Source organism: Centropristis striata, chromosome 8, assembly GCF_030273125.1.
Source record: "Centropristis striata isolate RG_2023a ecotype Rhode Island chromosome 8, C.striata_1.0, whole genome shotgun sequence".
Lineage (NCBI taxonomy): Eukaryota > Metazoa > Chordata > Actinopteri > Perciformes > Serranidae > Centropristis > Centropristis striata.
Window position 1 is genome coordinate 28498231 of NC_081524.1, and position 25731 is coordinate 28523961.

General features: G+C 38.4%; 2 protein-coding genes across 8 annotated transcripts in view; both read left to right on the plus strand.

Annotated features, from left to right (window-relative positions):
- Window positions 1-2147: 2147 nt before the first annotated feature.
- On the plus strand, window positions 2148-11146 carry LOC131976686 (V-type proton ATPase subunit C 1-A-like). Its single transcript, XM_059339831.1, has 13 exons — window positions 2148-2361; window positions 2816-2976; window positions 3611-3678; window positions 5383-5468; window positions 5748-5842; window positions 6627-6718; window positions 6987-7085; window positions 7213-7281; window positions 7435-7527; window positions 7764-7857; window positions 9328-9425; window positions 9590-9716; window positions 10459-11146. Exons 2-13 carry the CDS (start codon window positions 2845-2847, stop codon window positions 10555-10557), a joined length of 1152 nt encoding a protein of 383 aa, XP_059195814.1. The 5' UTR covers window positions 2148-2361; window positions 2816-2844; the 3' UTR covers window positions 10558-11146.
- A 2150-nt stretch (window positions 11147-13296) lies between these two features.
- Window positions 13297-25731, plus strand: part of spire1b (spire-type actin nucleation factor 1b) — a 47043-nt gene continuing 34608 nt past the window's right edge. For all 7 annotated transcript variants that reach the window (XM_059339267.1, XM_059339269.1, XM_059339273.1 and 4 more), the window contains exons 1-2: window positions 13297-13876; window positions 18516-18544. In XM_059339267.1, the coding sequence (XP_059195250.1) occupies window positions 13522-13876; window positions 18516-18544 (384 nt within the window). In that variant the 5' untranslated portion in view covers window positions 13297-13521. The remainder of the gene's footprint in view (window positions 13877-18515; window positions 18545-25731) is intronic.

Consider the following 25731-nt stretch of genomic DNA (forward strand, 5'->3'; position numbering starts at 1 on the left):
GATCAGAATATTAAGCAGGGGATATAAAGCAACTGGCTGCAGGAATATAACAAATATGCAAAAGGTCATTAAAGGACCCGTCCCAAGAATGTTAGTGAACCTCTGATTTTATGATTTATAAAAATTCAGTACAATCTTTAACACACAAAAATGGATTGTAAAATGCCTCCATGTTTGGTTTTACAATATGCCACTGAAAAGGAAGCACCTGTCTCTGGGCTTTCCCAGGACATGTCAGTTTTAACAATATTATCAAAGTGGTGGAGAGATACAGCATGATATACTATGATGGTCAAACAATAACACAATCTAAAAAATGATGTACATTTCACCCAGGTTTCCTTTCTGTCATGACAGATTGCAGAATAAGCAATTACAATACTTCATGGCATAACTTTGTGTCAGTAGCTGAGTTTATTTTATGTGGTGAAATGTAAAATTATATTATTTCTAAGAAAATTACTGTGAAAACCTCATCCCTAAAACTCAATGTTGACACTACATGTTATTTTCTATTATGCTTTGAAAGATTTTCTGCATAACACCTACATAAATAAAGCCTATATACTTAATGTGCATTATACACATTTTAGCCCTCACATATACAAATATAGCCATTATGTAGACAACGTTTTTGTAAGTGAGCATGCTTGAATTTCTAGAAGCAGTCCAGGTGAACTCAATACAGGTACGGGGAAATGTAACAGGTGATGTGCATAGTGACACACTGTATACAAAGCAGTTAGAGAGACCTTCATTCTTGGAATGCACATGTGAGCCAACAACAAACTTGTGTTGTCTATCATTGTTTTAGTGCTAGAAGAAAAACAGGGAGAATTAACCAAAGCAATGGAGAAGAAGTGACAGCAGTACGGCTATTACCACTTTTTAAAGATTTGTTAGCTATTTTAATGCTGCTATTCCATTATGATAACTCCAGTACATATTCACTAACCATAAACACAACTGTGCAACAAATCTGTGATCCCATAAGTGTGAGAGGATGGTTTCCAGAGAGCTATGGGAGTCCATGCAAGGACACAATTTTGAATAGTATGCGTGAGAGGGGATAGCATTAAGCTTGTAAATAATTATTTTTCCATTCAGTGCTATTTATTGCTCAAACAACTCTTTTCTTTCTAATTGAGCATGAAGACGTCACACACCAGACTCTCCGCAGTAGTCTGGGCTCTCCAGACTGACTGATTATGCCGTGTGTGTGTGTCCTGATAACATCCCAGCAGACTGGCCTCTCGCCAGCTTTGGGCAAACTCAACCTGCCGTTTGATGTCCAGGGTTGGCTCCAGGCAGACCAACCATTGTGTCCCAAACAATGAACCCCAGACCCACTGAACTATAAACATGTCCCTTTGGGGGGCGTTTTCCTCAGATTCTGTGCAGGAGACACCCAAAGTCAGGAAACCTGACCCGGCTTTTCCAAATTTAGTACCTCAAATGCTGCTGACTTGGCATCCAAGATAGCCTGTGTATTTCTCTAATAAGGTAATAATGCACTTGGTATGTTGACTGACGCTTAAGTCTGGGGTGGAGTTGTTAAAACAGCTTGTAATTCAGGAAATTTGGTTACATTCCATATAAAAAATGGACTGTCTGTCCCATTCTCATAAATAAAGTCCATAGTTATGGCAGTAACTGATCTATGTACTGTTGCATAACATTCATACAACCTTAACTCAGATGTAGAAATTTGACTTAATTATTGAGATCCTCCTTTATCTGAATGACTTAGCCCCATGTGTTTGCAACTATGGTTTGCAAGCATCTGCCCTGCCATACTAAAGTGAACCTGAGCATCAAACTCACTCAAAACAGAACAAGTAATTATAAGTAGACTAAGAACAGGGCAAAGAAGGTTAAATAACACACTTAATAAGTGTGGAGAGAGGGAGACAGAAGTGGTAACATCGTGTCCTGGGTATGAAAGGGAGAGAGAAAGGATGAAGGTGGAGATGCAGAAGGTAAGCTATAGAGAAGAAAATTTCAAAAATATAATAGGTGGGAAATCTAGAGAAGTGTGTGTGTAAGAAGAAGAAGAAGAAGAAGAAGAAGAAGAAGAAGAAGAAGAAGAAGAAGAGAAAGAAGAAAGTCCCTCACAAGCATCAGAATCAGTCATTATTTCAGTGACTTGCCCTGCAGTACACACTGTCCACCAGCTGTGGTCGCTGCTGAGTTTCCTGTGTGAGAGGCCTTCCGTTTCCTCTGTAGATCAGCTGACTCTGATGCTGCTGTCAGGAGACCTCACCAACTGTACTGAATGGCAACTATGAAAACTACCAAGCCATAGAAACGCTTTTAACAGCTTTATTTTTCACTGTTAGCGGCCATATTTTGTATTTACAGGTGAGTGAAATTGTTAAACACTAGCAATCACCACCTGTGTTGTTGTTGTGAGCAAAGCTAAGTGGCTAACGGTAGCTAATCCCTGCTGAATGTTGCCTGACCTTAACTCTCATTTTGTTAGCTTTGGTTTGGAGCGTTTAGTTTTTATTTATGGCTCTGTAACGTTAGTTGGCAGTCCGGGAATGCAAATATGGAGTCTGTGCACAACTGAAGTCGACCTGTAATTTAATGTTTCAGTTTAACACTGAATAAGCTCTTGCTGCTAGTGTAGCAGGAGTTCATTAGCTTACTGAGTGGTAAACAGTCCCTGGATACTTGAAGACAACAGGAAAAACAGCTTTTTGGAAATAAGTTGTAGCTAGACACGACTGCTATTGATATAGACAGAGTCAGTGAATGTTAATTTGACTGTTTTAGCTGTATTGTAACACACTAAATTCAGTTTTGCTCTCAGTTTTCTCAAGCTGCAGTAGTGCTGTAACCATGACAGAGTTTTGGTTGATCTCTGCGCCGGGAGAGAAGACCTGCCAGCAAACATGGGACAAAATGATGGCAGCCACCACACGCACCAACAACCTCTCCACCAACCACAAGTTCAACATCCCAGACCTCAAGGTTAGCATAGATTTATGTTCTTCTCCTATTGTGACAGTTTCATACTTTTTGTCCAATGCTGAAGTACAGAGCCATTACTTTGTAGTTATTCATCTATAGACTCAAGTTGTTGAATGTGGACATACTTTTCTTACTTATTTTTTCATATATTTTTAAAAAGTAATTGTGGTTCTGCATGTAAAAATAGGCTGATATCAAAATTACTCACCTTATATATCCACTGTCAAGAATAAGCTGATTGAGTGTATGGGAAGCAGTCTCTACAAAGATCCGTTGCCTGCATGTTGAAGTGTTAGTTTGGTGAAGTTCTCGCCTACAGAGCAGCCCGGCTCATCTGGTTCGGTTCCTCTCTGTGCTGAAGGTGAAGCCACCCGCTGACCTTGCAGCCACATGGGCCTGTGATGTTCTCCTGGAACTGTTAGCAATGCATGAGTGGCTCTGGACAAAGAGGCGCCATCGTAAGCACAGCGGGCCCCCTGTGTGTCACTGTAGGCGGATTGAACCACAGATATCACTGTTAAAACACAACCCTGCTGACACCAGTTCAAAACGACACAAATCTCAGGACTGATGACTCAAAGGCCATAGTGTGCTGATGTTTTACTTTTTGCATTTTTTTTGTGTTCAAAAACAGGTGGGCACACTAGATGTCTTGGTCGGGCTGTCGGATGAACTGGCCAAATTAGACTCCTTTGTTGAAGGGTATGCTAACTGCTTTATTCTTTATATTGAACATTGTTATTCTCTGAGGAATTTCTGTTTTAGTGATGCAGTTGTGTTTTAAAGGGTCTGAAAAAATCTAACCTGTGCAACACTCCCGACTCTCTGATGTAGCCGGTTTACCATTCCCTAATCCCTTCCCCTGCCTTGTAACAATGAGGAATTTCACAGGGGCCTGAGGCTAGTGGGCCTCGCAGTCTAAACTTGGCAATTTACAGTTGGGTGACACATCAGCAGCTCTTTCTTGAGTCATATTTATACCCAATGACTTATGTGCCCTGAGTATGTTTGAGTGTAATTTAGTCTTTTGGAAATATTGACATCCAAAACTCACACACAGCCATTACTGCCTGAACCGGCTTTGCTTCCTCTGTAGATATTTCCAAGGCTGTGAGAAAGACCAGCTTTACAACACAGTTTCATTTGTTTGACAACACCCTGTCTGTAATCTAGTATCTTTTTTAAGCATTTTGTCCAGTATATCTGGAAAAAAAGGAATACCTAAACTGCATTTTTGCAGGTTTGCTGCTGATGCCATTATTTTCATTATTATTAATATCCCTACCAGTAAATCTGCCTTTCCATTCATGAAAATAAACAAGGTTTAGTCCTAGGACAAACTTCCTCAACTGTCTTTGTGGGTTATTTTCACGATGATGGTGCTACATAGGTCCGTCACGATGATTACAATATTAAGTTCTTGTATGATATATGGACATGACCATGATAATTTGTCACCAACACTTTGGCCAACATGATACCAGACAAACAGCATGGTTTTATCAACTATTATAAGACCTGGCTGCAGTGCCTAAGCTGAATGAACAGGAATAAAAAATACTGAGACATAATTTCTGTTCTTTTGTTAAATTTAGTGAGGATATTTTAATACATTTTTCATTCATTCATGTGTGAATATTCTTGAGAATGAAAAGTTAATTGCTCTTTGATTATATACCTATTATATTATCATAATATCAGTGGCAATAAATTGGTCTTAAAATTAGAAGAATATTGTTTATCACAATCATTTCGGGGACCAATATATCATCTAACAAAAATAGTTGTTGTGACGGGCCTAGCACTACAATAACTGTATAAAGTTTAAAATTCCACAACAATCAGTCATACATGTGAGCACTATCACCAAAATTAAGTGAACAAAGTTGTTCAGACGCTTGGGGCTGGCAGGAATTGTGAAGTCCATCATTTTTTCTTTTTCTTTTTCAAAAACTTTCGAACTGATCTCCTGGCTGACTCACTGCTGCACAACAGCTATATTTTTTTTAATCAAAGTTTTAGTTGGATTATTTGGAGTGGGTTACTTTGTTATTATATGAACAATAATAGTGTTTTATAGATCAAATGAAATAGGCAGATGTACTTCCTTATGAACTTTTTAGGCAGATGTGACTTGGCTCCCAGTCTTTCCCTGGCTTCACTACTGTAGACTCAGTTCTGCTTTGATGTGCTGCTGAACAGTGTGGTTAAAATCCTGACCTCTGCAAGTCTGCCATATTATAAATTACCATGTCAGGAAATTACCTTAACAGGAATGTGTGAAAGGTTTTGATGTGTGTGAATGTTTGTGTTAAATTTGGGGCATGAGGTTGTGGTGGTTGTGTGAGCATGTGCATGCAGTTTGCGTTGGCTTGGTGTGTTTTGATGTCTCCTGGCTGTTCACAGTGTGGTGAAGAAGGTTGCTCAGTACATGGCTGACGTGCTGGAAGACAGTCGAGACAAAGTACAGGAGAACCTGCTGGCCAACGGAGGTACAGTGATGATTACAACACAGTGTCTTTAGATTATTTTAGTTCCAAAAAAGCTCTGGGATAATGCAAAGCAAGGTTAACTGGGCAATAAAGATAATGACAAATTAAGGCACACCGATCTTGCAATATTTTTTACAATCCTTATAAAGTGCCAACTGAGTTCTATCTATCTCATTTTATAATCCCCCTTATAAAATTGTAGCATTATGTTTCTTCTGTCTAATTATAATCTGATAATAAGCGTATAATAGCCTGGTCTTTTGTTCTCTTTTTTTCCAGTTGATCTTATCACCTATATCACACGATTTCAATGGGACATGGCAAAATATCCCATTAAACAGTCGCTTAAAAACATCTCCGAAATCATCTCAAAAGTAGGTCTTTCAGTTAGTTATACACTTCTGCATGTATGTTTGTCAATATTAAAATATTTCAGCCTAATGGGCAGTGGTCGAGTGCTAATGTTGGAGTTTATTTTCCACTGGGCTCATCCAGCCTTTGTGTGCCTACAACCCCGATTCCAAAAAAAAATGCTGTGCAAACCTCAAGTAAACCAGAATGTGATAATTTGCTTTTTGCCTTTTCGACATAAACTCAATTGAAAACTGAACAAAGACAATATAATGTTTTCCCATATCAACCTCATGGATTTTTGCAAATATATGCTTATTCTGAATTTGATGTTGATGCCTCACATTCACACAAAAGACACATTCTTACAATAGCATGGCTTCAAAGAGTCACTGGACTGTCTGCAGTCCAAACGATACAATTGTTAACCTGGACTGTTGAGTATGAAGTTAAGTCGTATAAGGAAGTTAAGAATTTCACTTTCAATACTTTAACAATTGTGTCCTCAGTTCCTTAATGGTTACTTAGTGCTGTTAAAGAGAGAAGGTAATGTAACACAGTAGTAAATATGCCCCTGTCATGGCCATCTTTTCTGTGAACGTCTTGCAGGCATCACATTCAGAATAAGTGTATACTTACAATAAAAAATAAAGTTTATATATTATATATTTCAGAAATGATTTCGACTCTCTAGCATCCCAATTTTTGGGAAATTGGGGTTGTATATTACTTGGCTTAAAGAGCATGTTACTCTGTATTTTATTTGCTAGTCATGAATAATTTCTGCCACGTTTTTATCTTCTGCAGCAAGTAACTCAGATTGATAATGACTTAAAGAGCAGAGCATCCGCTTATAACAACCTGAAGGGAAACCTGCAGAACTTAGAGAGGAAGAATGCGTAAGTAATCCACGTGTACAAACATGCATGTCGAACAAAACATTTAGGCTGAAGAGTTTCCACAGGAAGTGAATTAACCACCCAGACCAGCCTTTTCCACTGTCATCAAAGTGCCTTTTAAAAAAAATATGTTAACTTCTCTGATCAATGACCATGTTTTCATAACCGTGTCAGCATGGACTAAAAAGTTACCGTGACTCTGAAATGCTTTGTCAACACTGGGCGCCTTCTCTATATCACATCCATGTGATTGTATATGTGCCACCAGGGGGAGCCTGCTGACCAGGAGTCTGGCTGACATTGTCAAGAAGGAAGACTTTGTACTTAACTCAGAGTACCTCATCACCCTGCTGGTGGTTGTACCAAAGTGAGTAATATATCACCATAAGTCAAGCCTTTCAAGCATGATTGAATGAGATAACTATGACAGCACAATTCAGGAGAATAAAAATGCTATCTTAGTATTTCCTCCTGTCCTTTTTTTGTCCTTACAGGACAGCGTACACTGACTGGCAGAAAACATATGAAACACTGGCTGAGATGGTGGTGCCTCGATCCTCCAAGTAAGTGATGTCATCATGTCAAGGAAAACAAACGTGGTCAAAGAAACATTGACAACAAGTATTTGGATTTTTAGTTAGTGATTTGTTTCCTAATATACAGTTTGTTTTAAACATCATTACAGCTTTATAACAAATACCTGTTTTTTCTTCCAGTCTGCTTTTTGAAGACAATGACAGTGGACTGTTCAGTGTCACTCTATTTATGAAAGCCATTGATGACTTCAAACACAAAGCCAGAGAGAACAAGTAAGAGTTGTTATACTGAGCTAACACACATTATTATTACACAGGAATGTATGAATCCCAAAATGAGTCTCCAGGAGAAAATTGGCTTGTTTCAAAAGGAGCCAGACTGCTGGGAAAATATAAATAGCTCTAACTAAATACATCAACTAGACAGGGATCACAGGGTTTATATCAGTATCTTGATACAAACAGAAATATTTATGATGAAATGAAGCTCATTCACATCTTATTTCCAGGTTCACAGTGAGGGACTTCCAGTACAATGAAGAGGAGATGAAGGCAGACAAAGAGGAGATGACAAGGCTCTCCACAGACAAGAAGAAGCAGTTTGTAAGTGATGGAACCATAAATATTTCAAAATTGGATTGAAGTTGGGTTATTTATTCTTGCAGATATTGGTAAGTATTTATTGTGCAGCTTTCTCTCGAGATTTCTTTTTAAATGTGTGGGTGCTAAAACCATCTCATTGATACAGTTCCATGCTGGCAGTCAGGTTCACAATGTCCTGATTGCAAGCATTCAACATCTTTGACAGACACCAAAACCAATTATTCTGTCTCTGCGGTGGTCATCTTGGGCGTTAAATGCCTTATAGTATTTTTATTTTTGAAGCCCAGGAAACAAATGGGACCATTTGCAACACACTAAAGATAGAATCTGATGCTGCACATGCTTATAACATGCTTTTTATCAGGTAAATTATGCTGTATCTCATTACCTTATCTCTTATTACTACAACTCGCCAGCAAAGCAAGACTAGAGTTAACCACTGTTTAACATTATACTTAGCTAATGTTAGACACAAGTCACAAGTCGTTCATAGTTGCCTGTTAAGAACTCTCCTGCTAGCTAAGTTAGCTGTTTGGCCAAGTAAAGCTTTTTGCATTAAATTGACGTAATCTTTTAGTTAAAATAACAATAGTTGAAATTACAACATAATTGGTTTCCATCCCATTGGAAATGATTGGTTGGTTTGCAGTCAAAAGTTTAAATTGGAGAATGTTAGCAGGCTATGGGTACTTGAAGGCCTTCTTCTGATCTCTTCAGCGCAATACACAAGTTGTTTGGTATGCCATATTCCATTATCTAGTGTATAAAGTGTGCATAAGTTTTATTCTTGCCAAGCATTTTCTACACTGCCGTTTATTTTATTTTTTTTAAAACAATCTACTTAAAATAATTTTGGTTTCAAACATATTTTGATTGTCAAAATGACCTTCTCATATGGTAATGTTTGTCAATTGGGTCAATTTCAAAGGTTTTCCAAGAGGTAAATTCCTGATTTAACACTTGGAGCAGCTTTAACCTATCCATTCTCAACAACTGAGGATTGATAGTTTAAAGCTGAAAATTATTACAATCCTGAACAATTATTAGTATTCATGTAAATTTAGTACATTTACAAAGTTGTTTTTAGGTTGTTTCTTATCTAACTGGATTGTTTTTGTATACTCTGCAATGTATAAGAGATATGGTGGCATTACCTTTAGCCATTTACAGAGCCTGAAACAGTTGGAAGGGGTGGTGCTGTGCAGCCAGCAGCAGTCTGGAAACTCTGACCACACATAAACCCACCGCATTAAAAATTGTTTTTTAAATGGTAATGCATAATGTGGGTTAGATGGAGGCAAAAGGAGAAATGCAGCTTTGTCTTTCTCTTCAAGACTTGTCTGCCAAATTTGGTTTTGATAAGAAATGGACATTTTATCTTGTTGATTGCACATTAATTCTTCTGTTATTTGGGCAAGGTTGTAAGACTGCCAAATCCATAAAAAGATAATCTACATCTTTTGTTTGCAGGGCCCACTTGTCCGATGGCTGAAAGTGAACTTCAGTGAAGCCTTCATCGCATGGATTCACATCAAAGCACTAAGGGTCTTTGTGGAATCTGTTTTAAGGTACTATGATCAGATATCTAGTCAGAATATCACCCATGCATATACTGTTTAAATGTATAAACTGAAGTGTCATTCGACAGTGCTTGTTTTGTTTTCAATGGTAGCAGTTAAAAAAAAACATTTTTAAAAATTGCTGAGCGTACTTCTGTAATGTGTTCCTGTAGATATGGGCTGCCGGTGAACTTTCAGGCCATGCTCCTGCAGCCAAGCAAGAAGACCATGAAGAAGCTGAGGGAGGTGCTCAATGAGCTGTACAAACATCTGGACAGCAGTGCAGCAGCGATCATTGATGTGAGTACTTTGATATCACTATTATTATTACTGTAGCTACTAGAAGGTGATAGCCTCAAGAAACACTTGTGGTAGCATTCTAAAAACTCAATGAATATGATTATCATGGCAAACTTACGATATTTACTATTTCCCTTTTCATTACATTTATTTGCCTGTGACAGTCAAAGTCAGTATAAAATGGTAAAGTATTATTAATTTTTTTTGTGTAGAAACTGAAAAAAAGCAAAAACTTTGACAATTAGTATGTAGTACAGCAGCATCAGTGTGGGACATACTGATGGAGTCTCTACTGTTGGCAGTTTCTGCTTCTCTTCCACTCTCGTGCCAGAGAATAACAGGTGCTCCTCCTTATGGATAAAGCAGGTTACTGCAGAAGAAGACAACTAACCTCTTAATTAACCTCGCTATGTACAATCTATGCTGTGAAATTGTAGTTATGCATCAGATAATGTTTTTTATTGAGCTATAATGTTGTTTAGGTTAATATTCAGGGTTTTTTTAAACCTTTTAGTTTGGCTGAATAAAAAAAGTTATATTTTTCTATAAGTTAAAACTTTAAAGTTCAAAGTTAATGTGGGGAAAGCCTGAGATTTAGGGATATATACTTTTATTTTGCACACTAAATGCTGTTGTGCTTTTCTCAGAACTTTTTAATGTGACCTTATGGGTGGTACTCTTTCTTTGAATTGGAAATGGCTGTTTATAACACTAACAACCAGAACTTTCTTTTTTTTTTCAGTCTGCGATGGACATCCCGGGCCTAAACCTGAGTCAACAAGAGTATTATCCTTACGTCTACTACAAGATCGATTGCAACCTGTTGGACTTTAAAGTTTAGCACTTTGCCCATTTTGTCTTTATGTTGTGTGCTAATTAAGTTAAGTTAGGTCTTTCCTGGTACAAGCCTCCCCCTCCTCCCCCACTGTCTGTCTCCTCACTGTCGCCTCTCCCCATCAGCTGCTTTAATGACAACGCTGCATGTTCATTCCTTGTGGTGAAAAGGCTCATCAACAAGCTTCTACCACTTTTATAACCAAGGGACAAAGAAAGAATTTTAATTATTGTTTCTGTTTACACTATTGTTCTTCTCAAGCGACACAGATAATTAGCTTGTTTTGATGTGAAATGGATCATATTGGAAAGTTGTATATTTACTGTGTCATTCCACATGTGCTGGTGTGTATCGATAGCTACATCTTTTTTTGTGATTTGTGTTTACATTTGGGCAATGCTATCACTGTACCCATGGCAGCCAGACATGGTAAGTGTTTCTGAGATTGTGGTCACCCTTGCAGACATTGTGTAACAAAGGTGTTATATGACTGTGTGTTGTTGTGTCATGTTGTGAATATTTGCTGTCAAATGAGAAATGTATGAGTATTGTGTAAGCCATTGATTGAATAAACATGATTGATGAATAAATCTTATCACGTGTGAATTTTTCAATCGATTAATAAACGACCACTGTATGTATATAATCAGATTTTATTTTGATTAAATGATTTAAAAATACTTCTTGAATCTGGCGTGGGTGTTCTATGATGATGTGCATGTGAGAGAAAGAGGCATGCAGGGAGTGTCTTTGTGCGTAGTAAAGAGAATGGTCCTCTGTGAAGCCTTGTGATGACTCATGATCATATGTAGAGCTACAAGCATTTTCAAGGACAGTTTCTCTTTAAGCAGAAATCATTTGTCCACATCGCTGCAGGAAAAAAATGTCCTCCACCTTAACATGGAAGACAGCTGGAGACACCAACAGCAGAGGGCACCAAACAGACACTCGCATATTTGCAAGTGTTGTGGTGAGTGCTCAACCTTACCTAACGCATAAAAAATACCAGTACTGTACTTATTCTACAAAATGCCCCTACCGGAGTTAGTCATTCATTCATTATTATTGATGCATTTACTTGTAAGAGGTCCTTTCATGTTGTGGCCGGTCGAGGTAGAGCCTCTATTAACTGTTTCATGCCCTGTATGGATTGATCATATCATTAATTGCATTTCACTGGAATTATTCCTTTATATGATCTTATTTCACAAATAAATTGATTATGTTCGGTAGATAAAATATGAATCTGAAAGTAACTAGTGACGACAGGTGTTCAATGAACCTACTAGGGAAAAAAATCCCTATATATGGCATTAAAACATAATGTGGAAATATAAAATACTATAAAATGGAAATACTCTCATAAAGTACAAATACCTCAAAACTATGAGTACGAGTAAATGTACCTAATTACTATTCCATCACATATAGAGTGTGAACTGTCTGTGTGTTGCATATTCCAAGACTGTAAAAATAGCATAAAGTCACACAAATATTTTAGCAGGGTAAACATCACTGTCTAACACCTGAACACTCAGAGGTGTTCATAATCCGTATGTTTAACCTACTGGATTAATCGTTGCATTGCTGTTCCTAAAGGCGTCAAAGAATGCCAATACTTGCAATAAAAATATAACAACATAGAAAACACGTCAGAATAAAATATAATACAAGGGTATATTGCACGAAAGAAAATACAATGCATGAATCACATGAATGAAGTAACAATTATCATAGGACATGCTACAAAAACTGTAAACAGATAAATAATAATAATAATAATAATATGTGGCAAAAAGAAGTAAAACTAGCAATAGGATGGAATTAATATTAATGCCTGCCGGAAAATGGATTTTGTAAAAAGCTCTGTCTTGCACACAGGTGTTTTCAGTTAACCTGATTAGAACTCTGCTCAGAGCCGATGGAAATGTCATGTCACCAATCTGAGCATGCCAACACCACTCCTACTGTGTTCTAATTAGAGGACTAGTAAACATAAATAATGAAATAGAACTTTATTGAAAAAAGGAAATGTTTGCACTCAATGCTCAATATACAGAGAACCAGAAATCATCCAGGAGACCCACTACGATGCTGGGCAGGGACATGACCCTGAGTTTAAACAGTAATCAGGGATATGCTCCATGTGAGCACAGTGTATGCTTATAGGCCGATAACCTCAGTTAATATTGTACTTTATTGGTGCAGATTTCCTGACAAAATTTGTGACAAATTGGACAACATAAGTGACAGTGAATTTCTGGATTTGGGGGCATCTGGGAATTGCTTAGTAAAACCCACCCATTATGTCTTTGCCATGCCTTTATTAATCTTATTTTGTTTGCTTATTGATATTAAAATATACTTTATTGTTCATCTATTATAAGTTAACTATAAATTAACTATGCTTTTTGCAACTACCGGATCTAAAGCGAGAACAATGCCTTATTAGGCTACTTGTTAATTAATGGTTATTAAGGACCTTATTATGAAGCGTTACCAAAATATATCTGAATTAACTACAGTGAATTTGATAAAGATAATATTGCATCAATTTCTGTTCACTCTTTTAGTCAATCCATCTCTCAAAAGGAAATAGACGCAGGTATTCTGTGTGTGTGTGTGTGTGTGTGTGTGTGTGCTTGAGGTGTTTGAGAGAGAGAGAGAGAGAGAGAGAGAGAGAGAGAGCGATCATGTGATGAAGGAGTGAGTGTGGCTTTCTGTGTTGGTTGTGATGTGAAACACACACACGGTGAACGCTACGATCACAAGAACCCCACACACCGATTTATGACTGCTGGTACCGAAACCTGAGCCAGTCGTCGGGCGTGCGGGGAAACAAGCACCGGTGCGCTGCTGGCTGCTGCCTCGGGGAGCAGGAGGAGAGCATCAATGCCTCCAGGTTCCCTCTCACATATCGGCCTGGAACTGCTCTTGTTATCGGGCCTCCTGCGCTGAGATAATGAAAGGATGGCCGAGCAGCGATGCGGGGACCACGGAGGGCTGACGGATGCTGCTGCGGCAGCGACTCACCGGGGTGAGCAGCAGCATCACAACACGATGAACACAACGGAGGAAGCGGGAGTGGAGACTCTCTCTTTGGAGGAGATACTGAGGCTTTATAGCCAGCCCATCAATGAGGAGCAAGCATGGGCGGTGTGTTACCAGTGCTGCAGGACGCTGGCACAGGCACATCGGAGCAGGAGAAGCTCTTGCGCCGCCGCCGGAGCATCATCATCGGCGGCTCTGAGGAGGATATCCGGACCTGAGGATGTGAGGATACAGAAAGACGGGTCTGTGAGGGTGGAACACCAAGGCTGTGAAGGTAAAATGTTATGTAAGACTGAGTGCGCCTAAAGCCACTCTGATCTAGGCCAGACCATTGCTTGCATTTCAAATAATTGGGCTGAGGTGTTGTGATTGTCCTTATGTAAAACACTTAAATAGGCCCAAGGAGCCTACCAAATCACAACAACACTTGTGTATAAACACCAATAGGAATGTAATAGGACATTTATAGTTGCACCATATAGCAATAATGTCACATAAATAAAAAAGTGCAGGCCTACACATATTTCCAGCTGCACGTGTGGAGGCTTGACACATGTTTTCCTGACCAGGTGCTTTATTTGTACCTCAGGATTTGCCTTTAATACACAGCAGGATGACAACAGCCAGATTCTCCTACTGCTCCATTACACATGACCTGATCACTCACAAACAAAGAGACCCCATGCTGTTCTCACATTCATGGTCCATCATCCTGTCAATGATTTTCACTATTCCTCCTCACTGAAGGCACGTGTGTGTGCATCATGTGGTGCCATCTCTTATTAAAAGCCTCTCAGCCTGTTTGCGCTTCATATCAGATTGGTGTGTTCATTCATCTGATTAAAGCATGTGATTACAAGCTGAAATGTGCATGGGCACCAATTACATCAAGGTGTGGGGTGATGCCTGTATAGAAATGATGGTGATGGTTCACCCCTGCAGGCACATGCTTTATATCTTTATGGTCTGATACAGCTGCTCATAGTTACCTGTAATGCAGCTGCCTCTATTGATTACAGCTGTAATTAATGAGGTGCTATAAAATGAAGAGTTAGAGCCCCGTTGGTGTGACAGTGCTTCTATTGCCAAGCTAAAAATATCCAAGGATGTGAGAGGAAACATTGGTGGCAGCTTAGAGTGCCAAAAGAGAAATCACTGCAATATTGTGAAAATATCCCATTAGGGGATTTACACTGCGTCTGTGAGGCTATGCAGGATGTTTAAATTGACTTTATTGTGCTTTATGGTAATTTGTGTCTCATATGGGAGAAGCCACAGTGTTTCTGTGGTATTTATCTAGGATACTTGTTACATAAAACCAAAACAAAACAGAAGACACTGCATGCCATGTGTGTTTCGACAGACAATGGGTGTGTCTATTAAAGATAACATGCACTTGATCATAACACATTACAGTGTCTTGTCAGACCGAGGCCTGACATGTTCAGTGTGTTCTGTAATCACATTTGCTGATACACAGAGTGCAGAGCGGGCTGAATAAATGCCATCTATCTATCTATCTCTGCGTGTAATGGACTATACCTGAGGGATGTGCTCTTAACTCAGCTTAAGTGTACACACACACACAAACACACACAAAAATGAACACTGCTCAGTCAACATTTTGGCCTTTGATTCGATAAACGGACCGCATGCCTTGTTAAATCACCTTATATGAGCGAATCTGAGAGGCACAGCTGTGATGATGATGCTGGTTGTGGCCTGTAGGTCTATATGCTTAGAATGAATGGGCTATTTTTAGGTGCATGGAAGCAACCACTGGAGAGGGGAGTCCAGCCTTTTATCCCTTGGTTATTCATGTAATACATTCATGTTATATCATGCAAAATGTTTTACGAATGTATCGACCTGTTGTAGTTATGCATTTTTGTGCATTTGTAGTTGCAATATAGTTGTTAATATTGCTTCAGTAATCATGTTGCTATTTCACAGATGAATACTTAACGCATATCCTTTACATTATGCACCAAATCTGCCATATATCATACACACATAATTTCATGACGTACACAGATAGGGTGGGACTAGAGATGGGATGATAAATTATTTTAATGTGGGATATGATAATAAACACTCAAAATAAGTCGTTTGTGGTGAATTTCCAATATCAGGATTATCATGAATGTTATCACTAGTGACTTGAAAAAAACTGTCTAGCTTGCTAACATACAAACCTATATTGATTTCCTGATTTATTTCAAATAGCCAACAATGTCATTGTGTGGTGCAGTCCCACTCTTTTTCTGGCTGTTGTCACCAGAACTGTTTTTCTGCTGCAATCCACAGCGACTTGACTGCAGATTCAATATAATGATGAAGGGGTTCATATATAATTTTGGCCATAGCCCATAAGTTGAAATCAAAAAGTTTTTTTTTATGTTTTTAGATGAAACACATCATCCTATACCGACTGTTTTTTAAACATTTATCCATTCATTTTAGCCGACTATCTAAATTGATCACTCTTTGCTTTTAGCTGTCTATTTGTGCTTCGTTGCTTATCGCAACCTGTAATGTTTGGTTAACACTGACTCGATATTTGGATGCCTTTTTAAAATTATTTTTCAATTAAGTTGGGATATCTCATATTCTTTCATTGAACCCCATGACAACTTTAGAAAAGCATCTCTTATTGGGAACAAAGACTGTAATAACATAGTGGACATCATTGTTATGTCACCCATTGGTTTGTGAAGCTTTGACTTCGGCAATTTGACCATCGCCATATTGGTTTATGGCCATTGCCATATTAGTTTTTTGCAATCAAAATGAACAGCCGACTCCTTAGAGTGTCAACTGACATTACCCTGTGAAAGCATCAAAGAGATTTTTTCATATACTTCAATACATTCATTCATACATTCATTCATTCATTCAGCCAAGCAGGGTACAACCTGGACAGGTTACCAGTCTATGGCAGGGCTTCTATACAAGCAGACTTCTTTTTTGTGTTTTTTGTTTTGTTTTAAGGCATATCCACTCCAGCTTCACTTTTCAGTTACTGCTATAAATGTCCTCAGTCTAAATAGTTTTTGGATTGTTTCGCAAGTGTTTTGATCAGTGCAACCAAATAGTGATAGTTTGCACTGCAGGGTAATTTGCTGTTCTAATTTGCCACTTATCTGTGGTGTTCAGCACAGGCTCTCTCTCTCTCTCTCTCACTCTCTCTCTCTCTCTCTCTCTCTCTCTCTCTCCCTCATGCACAAGCTCAATCAGACAAACACATTCATGTAAATAATTAGATAAATCTGTGGCAAAAGCTTTAAAGATTCAGGACATCTTAAACTCTCTTATTCTGCGGTTTATCTGGGGCACTAGATACTTTGTATTATATCCAACAAATCACACTGATAATTCTTCTCACCATACAGCAGTATGTTATTCAAACCTGCTGATGGAAGTTACGGTCGGGATGATGTCAGAGCTGTTGTGATGTTGCATTACTGCGTGTTGCAATACAAAACAGTCATTTGTTAAGAGGGCCATCTCTTAGCAGGCTGTTTGTTCATAAAGTAAGAGCTGGGCAGTTGTAGCCTGGAGACACATTTAAGTGGGTCTTCTTTTTGAAGGGAGTACATTCATGCAATGTGGCTTCCTGGGAAGAGTCTAGTCATCATTGGTCATATGCTGCCTAAACGTCTGAAGTAATTAGAAATGAAACAGAGGTTTTATTAAAACTGATCTAGTTTGCATAATGAGAGCAGAGAGTACTATCGCTTAAATGAGGTTAATGTGGAGGATATGTAATTGCTGATAAGTAAGCTACAAGGGTGCTAGACCACGTACTGAACCGAAGATTAGCAAAATATTATATAAATCCGAACATTCAAGATTCTACAATACAAAAAGATTTCCTTTAAACCTGCACTAGAAATGTGAGCATTTAAAGGATAAGGCGATGATGCTCTATAATATTCCTATAGTCAGTTACCCAGAACCAACCAGGAAATCAGCCTACTACAAGTACATTGTTGTCCAAAGACTATTGACTAGTGCATCAGTGAGCCACATAATTGCATTGGAGATAGACTGTTTGGCATTTTGGCATGTACCATCAGGGTTGGTTAGCAAGGTGCAAAAATAAGCAGGCAACTCCGTAGAGTATCTTTTATAACCAAACACTGAACCAGATATTTTTAAGCAACCAGTATGTTATAATTCATGTTGAATGAAATGAAAACACATTGTGAGAAGGGTCATTTCGTCATCTGTTCTATACAATCAGTGGAGTCTTCTAGTCATTAGAAAGAATGCAGGTATAAATCTGAATGCTACAAACAGCATACAGTTGGACTGTATTGTGTAGTGGACTAAGTTGTTGGCTTTTGGTCTTTTTGTGGGATTTGTAGGCAAACAGAAAACATAGAATAGCCTTATTCCTTAAAGCTGCACTGTGAAATGGGGAGTTTAACGTCTTGGACATGTTCTGTTCCTGATTAGATTTAGTTTTAAGGTTAAAAAAAAATGTGGAAAAAAATCTTTGAGCTGCCAGATTTATTTTTGATGAAGTGCTCACTCTTAGCTGTTTGTAGAGCTTCATCTCCTGTGACCTGAGATTTTCTATCAGTGACAAATGTATGACATCTGAAATTAGTCATCTCAGTTGCTCATCTGCAGTCTGTATTTCTAAATTTAGTAGCAGAGCAATGAATAAATGTAAGTGCCCAGTGATTGTGGTGGATCCTGAAACACAGAATCAAAAGTAATGCCTGCCCTTTAACATGGGTGACTGAGACCATCACATGGACTCATCTCTGTCAGTCACACAGTTTTTGCTCTGTAACTGTACAGTGTTACCTATATGACCACCATGCATATGTGTATATAAGCTGCTTTATACTTTGGCTTACATCTGCTTCTTATCACAACACTGTTTTCTTGTTTCCCTGCAGGTAAATACAGCCCTTGCACAACAACAGAGGTAAGTAACTCTACTGTAGTTCTATTGTACCTATTGTATTTCATCATCACATGCTTACAGAGGCTTGAACAATGTTGTGTATAAAAGTACCTGCGGTTCTTTTTATTTAAGTTTTTCTTACCGTACTTTGGAAATGTTTAATTCATATTTTTGATGTGCACCTCAGCAGCTGGATGGTAAAAATATAAAAACACATATTTAAGAAGAAAAAATTAGTTTGGGTTTAACTATAAACCTTGTTTGGAACGTTTTTGTTGATTACCTCAAAACCCTTACACAGTGCAGGCTGGGAAACTCCAGTGTTTTTGGAAAGGGACGAGTCAGTCAATTAACAAGATATTCATGAAGGGAAATATTTGATTGTGCAGGGAGAGATAATGGCATGTTTAACCACAATAACAGCATTATTTCCTTTTTAAATATTTACCTTCCACAGTTGTTACATTAGCTAGTTACAGTGAAAGATGGCAGCCAGCCACAACAACACAGATAGCATATTAGAGTGGGCACTCTGCAGGATTATTTCAAGTGCAAACAGTGTCAGATATTGCTATGGTTGAAACTGTCATAAGCCATGGTGTGTGATGTGTTAATCCTCATGCCTGCAATGCAGCTGCTGTGGGTCTCCTGCTGCTTAAACTAATACCTTTAATGAATGAAACACGTTCTAATGCTTTCTTTTTTAAAGGCAATTATTTTTGCTGCAAGCTTTAGACTCAGCATGACTGGGAAAACAACTTCAGAACAGCAAAACAAACAGTGGTCTCCACTGTCTCCAATGCAATTTATTGTCAGAGAGTGTGTGGCAGGCAGGACAATCATTGAATACCATAACATCTGTGCTAAAAATAATGATGTCATGAACCAATGAATAGAGGATAATACCTTAAAGAAAAAGTTCCATATTCTGAAAAATGTGCTCATTTCTTGCCGAGACAATTAGTTTAGCTTAGCATAAAGACTGGAAACAGGGGGAAACAGCAATTGACACATTGTCACATCACTCTTATTATTATCATCTCTATTTTACTTTGTGCAAGATTTGCATGATATATTAAATGTTGTGCTGACACTGTTTAAGATTGTGAAAATTCAAAGTTAAACATTCAACAAACCTGCAAACATGCACCTGACCGGATATTCTGCGTTTAGGAGACTGTTCAGTGGACATGTCCCCGGAGAGTCTTATCTTTATCCCCGCAGAGATTACTCACTCAGCAGAGAGCAAAGAGAGCAACAGCCCGGCAGAGAGGAGGCTCAGGCAGATACAATGCAGAGTCTGGTGTGGGGGTCTGCATGGTCTTGACGATGTGGCCTGATAGCTCCCTGGCTATGTTGGGGATGTTTTCATGTAGCCTGTTCTGATGTCATTGTCACATGGCTTTTGACAGGTGTTTAGGTGTAGTTTTGACCTTTGGAGAGAACCAGGATAACTGTCACTACCTGCTTCAAGTCTTTCTGCTAGGCTAAGCTAGTCATCTCCTGTCAAACTTCATACTTAACTGACAAACATCAGAGTGGTAGCCTCATATTCTCATCTACTTCGTAAGAAAGGAAACGACTAATCTCTTAACACAAGGCATTCAGGAGGGCCACAGTACAAGATAATGGCTTTTTTCTGCCAAGTACAACACAATAATACTGTCTTTTCAGCATACAAAATATTTTTATTTTGGCTTCTAGTTACACATTTTGAATTTGTTATGAAAAGACAAAAGTTGTAAGCATGTAAGACTATTCCGTGGCATATGTCCCAGCCTGCCTTCTCACAGCGTGGGTCTTCACCCAGTCATTTTCTCCACCAGCCCCAGAGCTCCCAGCTGGCTGCTTGGATTGACTGGTAGGACATTTGCGCAGCAAGGCTTCCTTTTCTATGACAGTTCTGGGAGCAGTTTCAGACCTAATTAAAGGGCTGCGTAAAATGCCCATCCTCCACACACTCACTCTGTACTGCCATTAACTGCTCTTAATTGTTGTGATAATAGCTTGTGAAAATCGGTCTTACAGCAAGGAGCTTCTCTGCTTCCGCGTTTTAGGCATATTTTGCTGGATCTTGGAGTTGGCTGCAGGGATGTTATTGGTGTCACTGTTAGCAGATTAATTTTTGTTTTGTTTTATGTCTCTGGTGTTTGACTGTGGATCTCTTCCAAGTTCATCAGTGTGCAGTAGTTTTCAAGGGGCTCTGGAGTTGGATTGCTGTGTCACAGGGCTTGTGATAACAGATGGATGTGCGCACACACAGACACTCACATAGACACACGCAGTTCACTATAGAAGCTGATAATGTGAAACCGTATTGACAAATCTCTGCTAAGCAGCTTTGCACTAGAAATGAGTTTTCACAATGCAGTGTGTTGCAGACTGGCTGACAAGACTACTGGCAAGTTGTTGGAGCCGTTAGACGCTTGACAGCGTTAAATCCTGCGGCAGAGGTATTCTGCTAGGATACAGTGTGGAATTAGCCCCAAGCTGGATGAACAGGAACACATGTGTAGTCATAGCTGACACACATTATCTGCACATGGCTTCAAACAGCGTGAACTCCAGCAAATGATGCGGCTGTGAATGTCAGATGATGCTGTTTTCTTCAGAGCCAGTGAACCAAGCTCCTGCAAGGCTCTTTGTTCAGTCATCAGTAATGCTAAGTTCACTGGAAATGGATGATATTTGTAAGCATTGTTGTATTCTATCACTCACACAATGTGACACATTAGTTTTTGCAAGGAATTTACTTGGTGACCCCTGTTGCCATGCCACCAAGACCCTCCTGGTCCTGTGATGCAGTATAACCTCAGAAATGAGTGGATTATGCTTCATCACATCCCCCTCTGTTAAAGTCTAACTGTGCATGGTCTGTGCTCTCCTAATGTCTCAGCTTTGAAGTCTAGGAAGGGATTAGAGTTCAACATCACATTCAGTGTTTAACGTAAACAGAAAAACTCAGTCAGGAATTATAAAAGTTGTTTGGCAGGAGTATCATTTGCTTTTATGCTTCCTATAGTATGTGTGTGTGCATGAAAAAAGAGAAATTGCAAACATAGAATGGAGGAGATGTAAAGGAAAAAGAAAAAAGAACAAAGGTGGAAAAAAATGTGCTCCGGCTCAAGTGTTTTCTCTGTGGGTTCCCTGTCTGCTAGACAATCCGAAGCAGCCGTGCTCAGTCATATGACAGTCAGAGGTCACAGCAGCAGAGTCAGGCGTAAGAATGTGAGACAGGAATCTCCTCAGTGTTTATTTGTGCCTGAGAGGAAATAACCCACACTTAACACTAATGCTATCAGTTATTAAGGGGACAGATTGATTTACACTATAATCACATTAGTAGGTTTGTTAGATAAAGAGTTTTGTATTCGCCATTCTTTTTTACGTGGTTCTGACAGTTTTATAAGACTTGATCTTATTAAATATGTCCAAACTGAAAGATGGCCCTAAAATATATTTGGATGGATTTTTATAGAATACAGTATACTTTTCTTTATCTGTAAGAAAGAATATTAGTTTTGGAGAACTGGAAGGCCATATATATTTCCCCAAGTCAAGCTTTGCAGTTACCACAGTTATTTTGCTGTGGTGATCTTTGCTGCCTCTATAAACACAAATATTTTGAGATCTTTACCACGATGAAACAAACATACTTACAACATACCTCAAGGTTTCCAATTCTTATGACTTTGGTGAACGTATTTTTAGCTACAGTAGTACTACCAGTGGGTCAAGGCTCTGTGATGTCAGGGTAGCAATGGGTGCACGTGTATGTTGGTTATAGTATCATCAGCAAAACCTTGTCTGAATAGAATATCAGAGCAATTACATTCTGTTAATAAACATGGCAGTTTCTGACTTATCTATACCTCTTACCTTACCTACCTTACCTTACCTATCTCTTTCTGCCATCTGTGCTGTCTAACTGACTGAAGTGCTCCGAGGTTGCATTTTATACTTTCTGCCGTGTAATTGCGGGTGGAAACCAGCGTTAAGATGCATTACCGCCACTGAGACTAAGGCTGCTGATCTGCTAGGTGGCTATAAAGGAAATACACAGAGAGGAAAAAAGTTTTGATGTTCACAACTTTTTACATCACCTTATTTAGGACTATGTTTTGTGCAGCCATAAAGAAAATGTGTTTAAGTCATTGTTTGAATTATTAAGACAGAGAAAAGTAGAAAAGATGTAAAGTGTCTCCTGGTGACGCAGATGAGTGAAGGCCCAATTCAAACCCTGGTTAGCTCTTAGCTGGTTTTTGCTCTTGCATCAAAATGAGATGTTACTTTTTCTAATAGTGTGGTTGTAAACACCTTTAATTACATTTAATTAGGGTTGTCACGATACTAAAATGTTCAACTCGATACCGATACTGAGGAAAATATTCGATACTCTATACCATTTTCGATACCACAAGGATAAAAACCAAGACCCCAAAATTTAACAGAAATATTTTTATTAACAAGAAAAATGCAACATGTAAAAATTAATGGAACCACAGGTTAAATATTTATAATAAAAAAACAGTTGTGCAAAAAGAAACTGCAACTATGATAACAAGCTTCAGATACTTGATATTTTTGAAAATGAGTATTGTATCCTTGGAAACAACGTTTTAGTATCGATACTTTTTTGAGTATCGATACTTTTGACAACCATACATTTAATACCTGCAAAACAAATGGCAATCCCATCAGCCACAGCTATACCTTGTGTTTAGTGCAAATGTTAGAATGCCAACATAACAGATGATGGGCAAGATGGGTGAACATGGTAACACTTATACTTAAACACCATGTTAGCCTTGCTATTGTGTTACGATGCTGACATTAGCATTTAGCTAAAGCCCTCAGTAGATCCTCACAGAGCTTCTAGCATAGCTGACTTTTTAAACATACTGCACAGATATTTTGTGCACTGTAGTCTTGTACTGGTGGCCACTGTGAAGCTTCAGTTCAGCAGTTGAGACTTCAGTGGTACTTCTAAGAAGTTGTTGAAGGATGTCCCATGAGAATCTGTCCAGTTGATCTTACTTTCCTCCTTTTGTGTTTTATCTTCATAGAAAAACAGTCATATTCCCTATGAGAATATGTCTTTAAAGGTGAAGCTTAATGGATACAATTAGCTTATTTTGACTTTTAGTTACAGTATGTCTTCGTTTATGGAGCTAGACTTAATGTGGGCTGTGCATGACTTATCTTTATGAAGCTGTGACTATGAGAGACTAAGCTACTCATTAGTGTCACAATTAGAAATCCAGGATGTATTCTTAAGATGGCAGCAGACGCACTGACCACTAGGTTTGGATTCCTGACTCTTATTGTCAAAAAGGTGCAATAAATAATACAGGATGTTTCGTTATAGAAGCTTTAAAGGACATTCATTTGTAGACAGGTAATTCATTTATGCAGTTTGTTTTTTTAAGGAAAATTTCACGTACCTCACTTTCTGTTTACTTTCATTTCCATGACCTAATTCCTGTGAACCCACTAATGAGTAAATATAAGTGTTTTAAATCCCCACATTGTTTCTACAATCCTTTAATTCTGACCAGTTTGTGCTGATCCTGGTAATCCTCTGCTGGTTGGCTAACAGTGATTGATGGAAGGCTCTTGCATATTTGCGAGCAGATCTCAGATCTCAGTTAGCATTTAATTAGCACAATTGGCTCTGGTGTTTAGTCTGCGAGAATCACACGAAGCTACATAACCAAAACTAATGAGATTCAGTCTGTAGCAGCTGGTGTCTTTGTCTGAGTCCATTAAAAATGCATGGCGGACCTTAATGTCCCATTACCAGATCCATAAACCACCAGCCTGTAGGTCACATGTGGTTCCCCCTGACCTTCCTCAGTCAGACGTGTCGTCATGAACTTGATTTTCCATCATTCTGTCATTCATACATGGATTTCAGTTTTCTTATCCCTATAAATACATTTTCAACACATTCCAAAGCTGTATTTCATCATGCGTATTGATAACAATGAGTTGATTAATTGATTGGGTAAGCTAGATAATTTTTTTTCAGTCTTTTTAGCAAGATTGAATTTCAAATTGCTTTTGGAATGGGGGGATTTTACACGGTTCCTGGTTGAATATCACTTTTAATTGAATATCTTTATTTTTATCTTTTATCTTTATTTCAAATGTTGGTTGGACTAAACAAAAAAAAAAACATCAACATTTTGGGAAATGCGCTTAGTTGAGTTAAATAAGGATATGAATAACACCAGTGTTGTCGTCACCTTGAGGTTGCTAGGAAACCAGAAGACACTTCAGGAAGTGTGTTCCTAGACCAGAAATACCCTGGTACATAACACAATGTAAATCCACTAATGCTTTTTTTTCTCTCCCACAGATTAAACTAAAGAGGTGTTAGTGACCTTTAGAGGCGTTGGCAGATTCTGTTACTTTTGGACAGAGCCAGGCTAGCTAAGATCTGCTGGTTCTTATTTCATATTTAGCTCATACTGTACAGACTAAATGTATGCTGTGGTACTGATTAAAGACTAAAATTTGAGCTGCTTTTTCTACATATTACCATTTTATGTAACTTTCTACTTTCTACAATTTTTACTCCACAACATCTGTCTGACAGCTTTGGTTACTTTTCAGATGACATTTTTTCATACTCTACCTGTAGTAAACACCATGTATCTCCTGATGTGCAGATTTGGAATGTAAATGTTTTGATAGACTGAAGGATGAATTGTTCCTCTATATTTTAAGAATATTCTCCTACTTCTTAAGCCAAATAAACTCTTTAAAATCCCTCTTGGAACAGCTCAAAATGTATTGTCACAAGGCTGAAAATAGAGCTGTTTTTCAGTCTTTTTAGAGATATGTTGTGTTTCTTCCGAACAACCACACTACAAACATATGATGATCTTATAGAAACTGATGTTAGACTGAGTTAAAGCACAACCTTAAAAATCTACAGCAGGAAAATACAACATACACATGAATTCAGCAGTAATATTAATCCAAAAACATTTAATTGAACATAAAAAATATACACAGATGATTGAAATTCTCACTGTAGGAAACTGTTAAACAGTGAACGCATCACAGCATACACCTGGCCATATCAACCCACAGGGTCCTATTACATCATTTGTAATAAACTGAACTAGAACAAAGGCTTGATCTTACATGTCACATTACATCCTGCTGGTGTTTAGTCCTTAGGTTATGTACTACAGTTG

Excerpts from the sequence above, each read along its gene's own strand:
- LOC131976686 (XM_059339831.1), top strand. The coding sequence starts at position 2,845 with ATGACAGAGTTTTGGTTGATCTCTGCGCCGGGAGAGAAGACCTGCCAG. Across the intron at positions 6,719-6,986 it reads AACTTAGAGAGGAAGAATGC|GGGGAGCCTGCTGACCAGGA; the intron begins GTAAGTAATCCA and ends ATGTGCCACCAG. Across the intron at positions 9,426-9,589 it reads TTTGTGGAATCTGTTTTAAG|ATATGGGCTGCCGGTGAACT; the intron begins GTACTATGATCA and ends GTGTTCCTGTAG.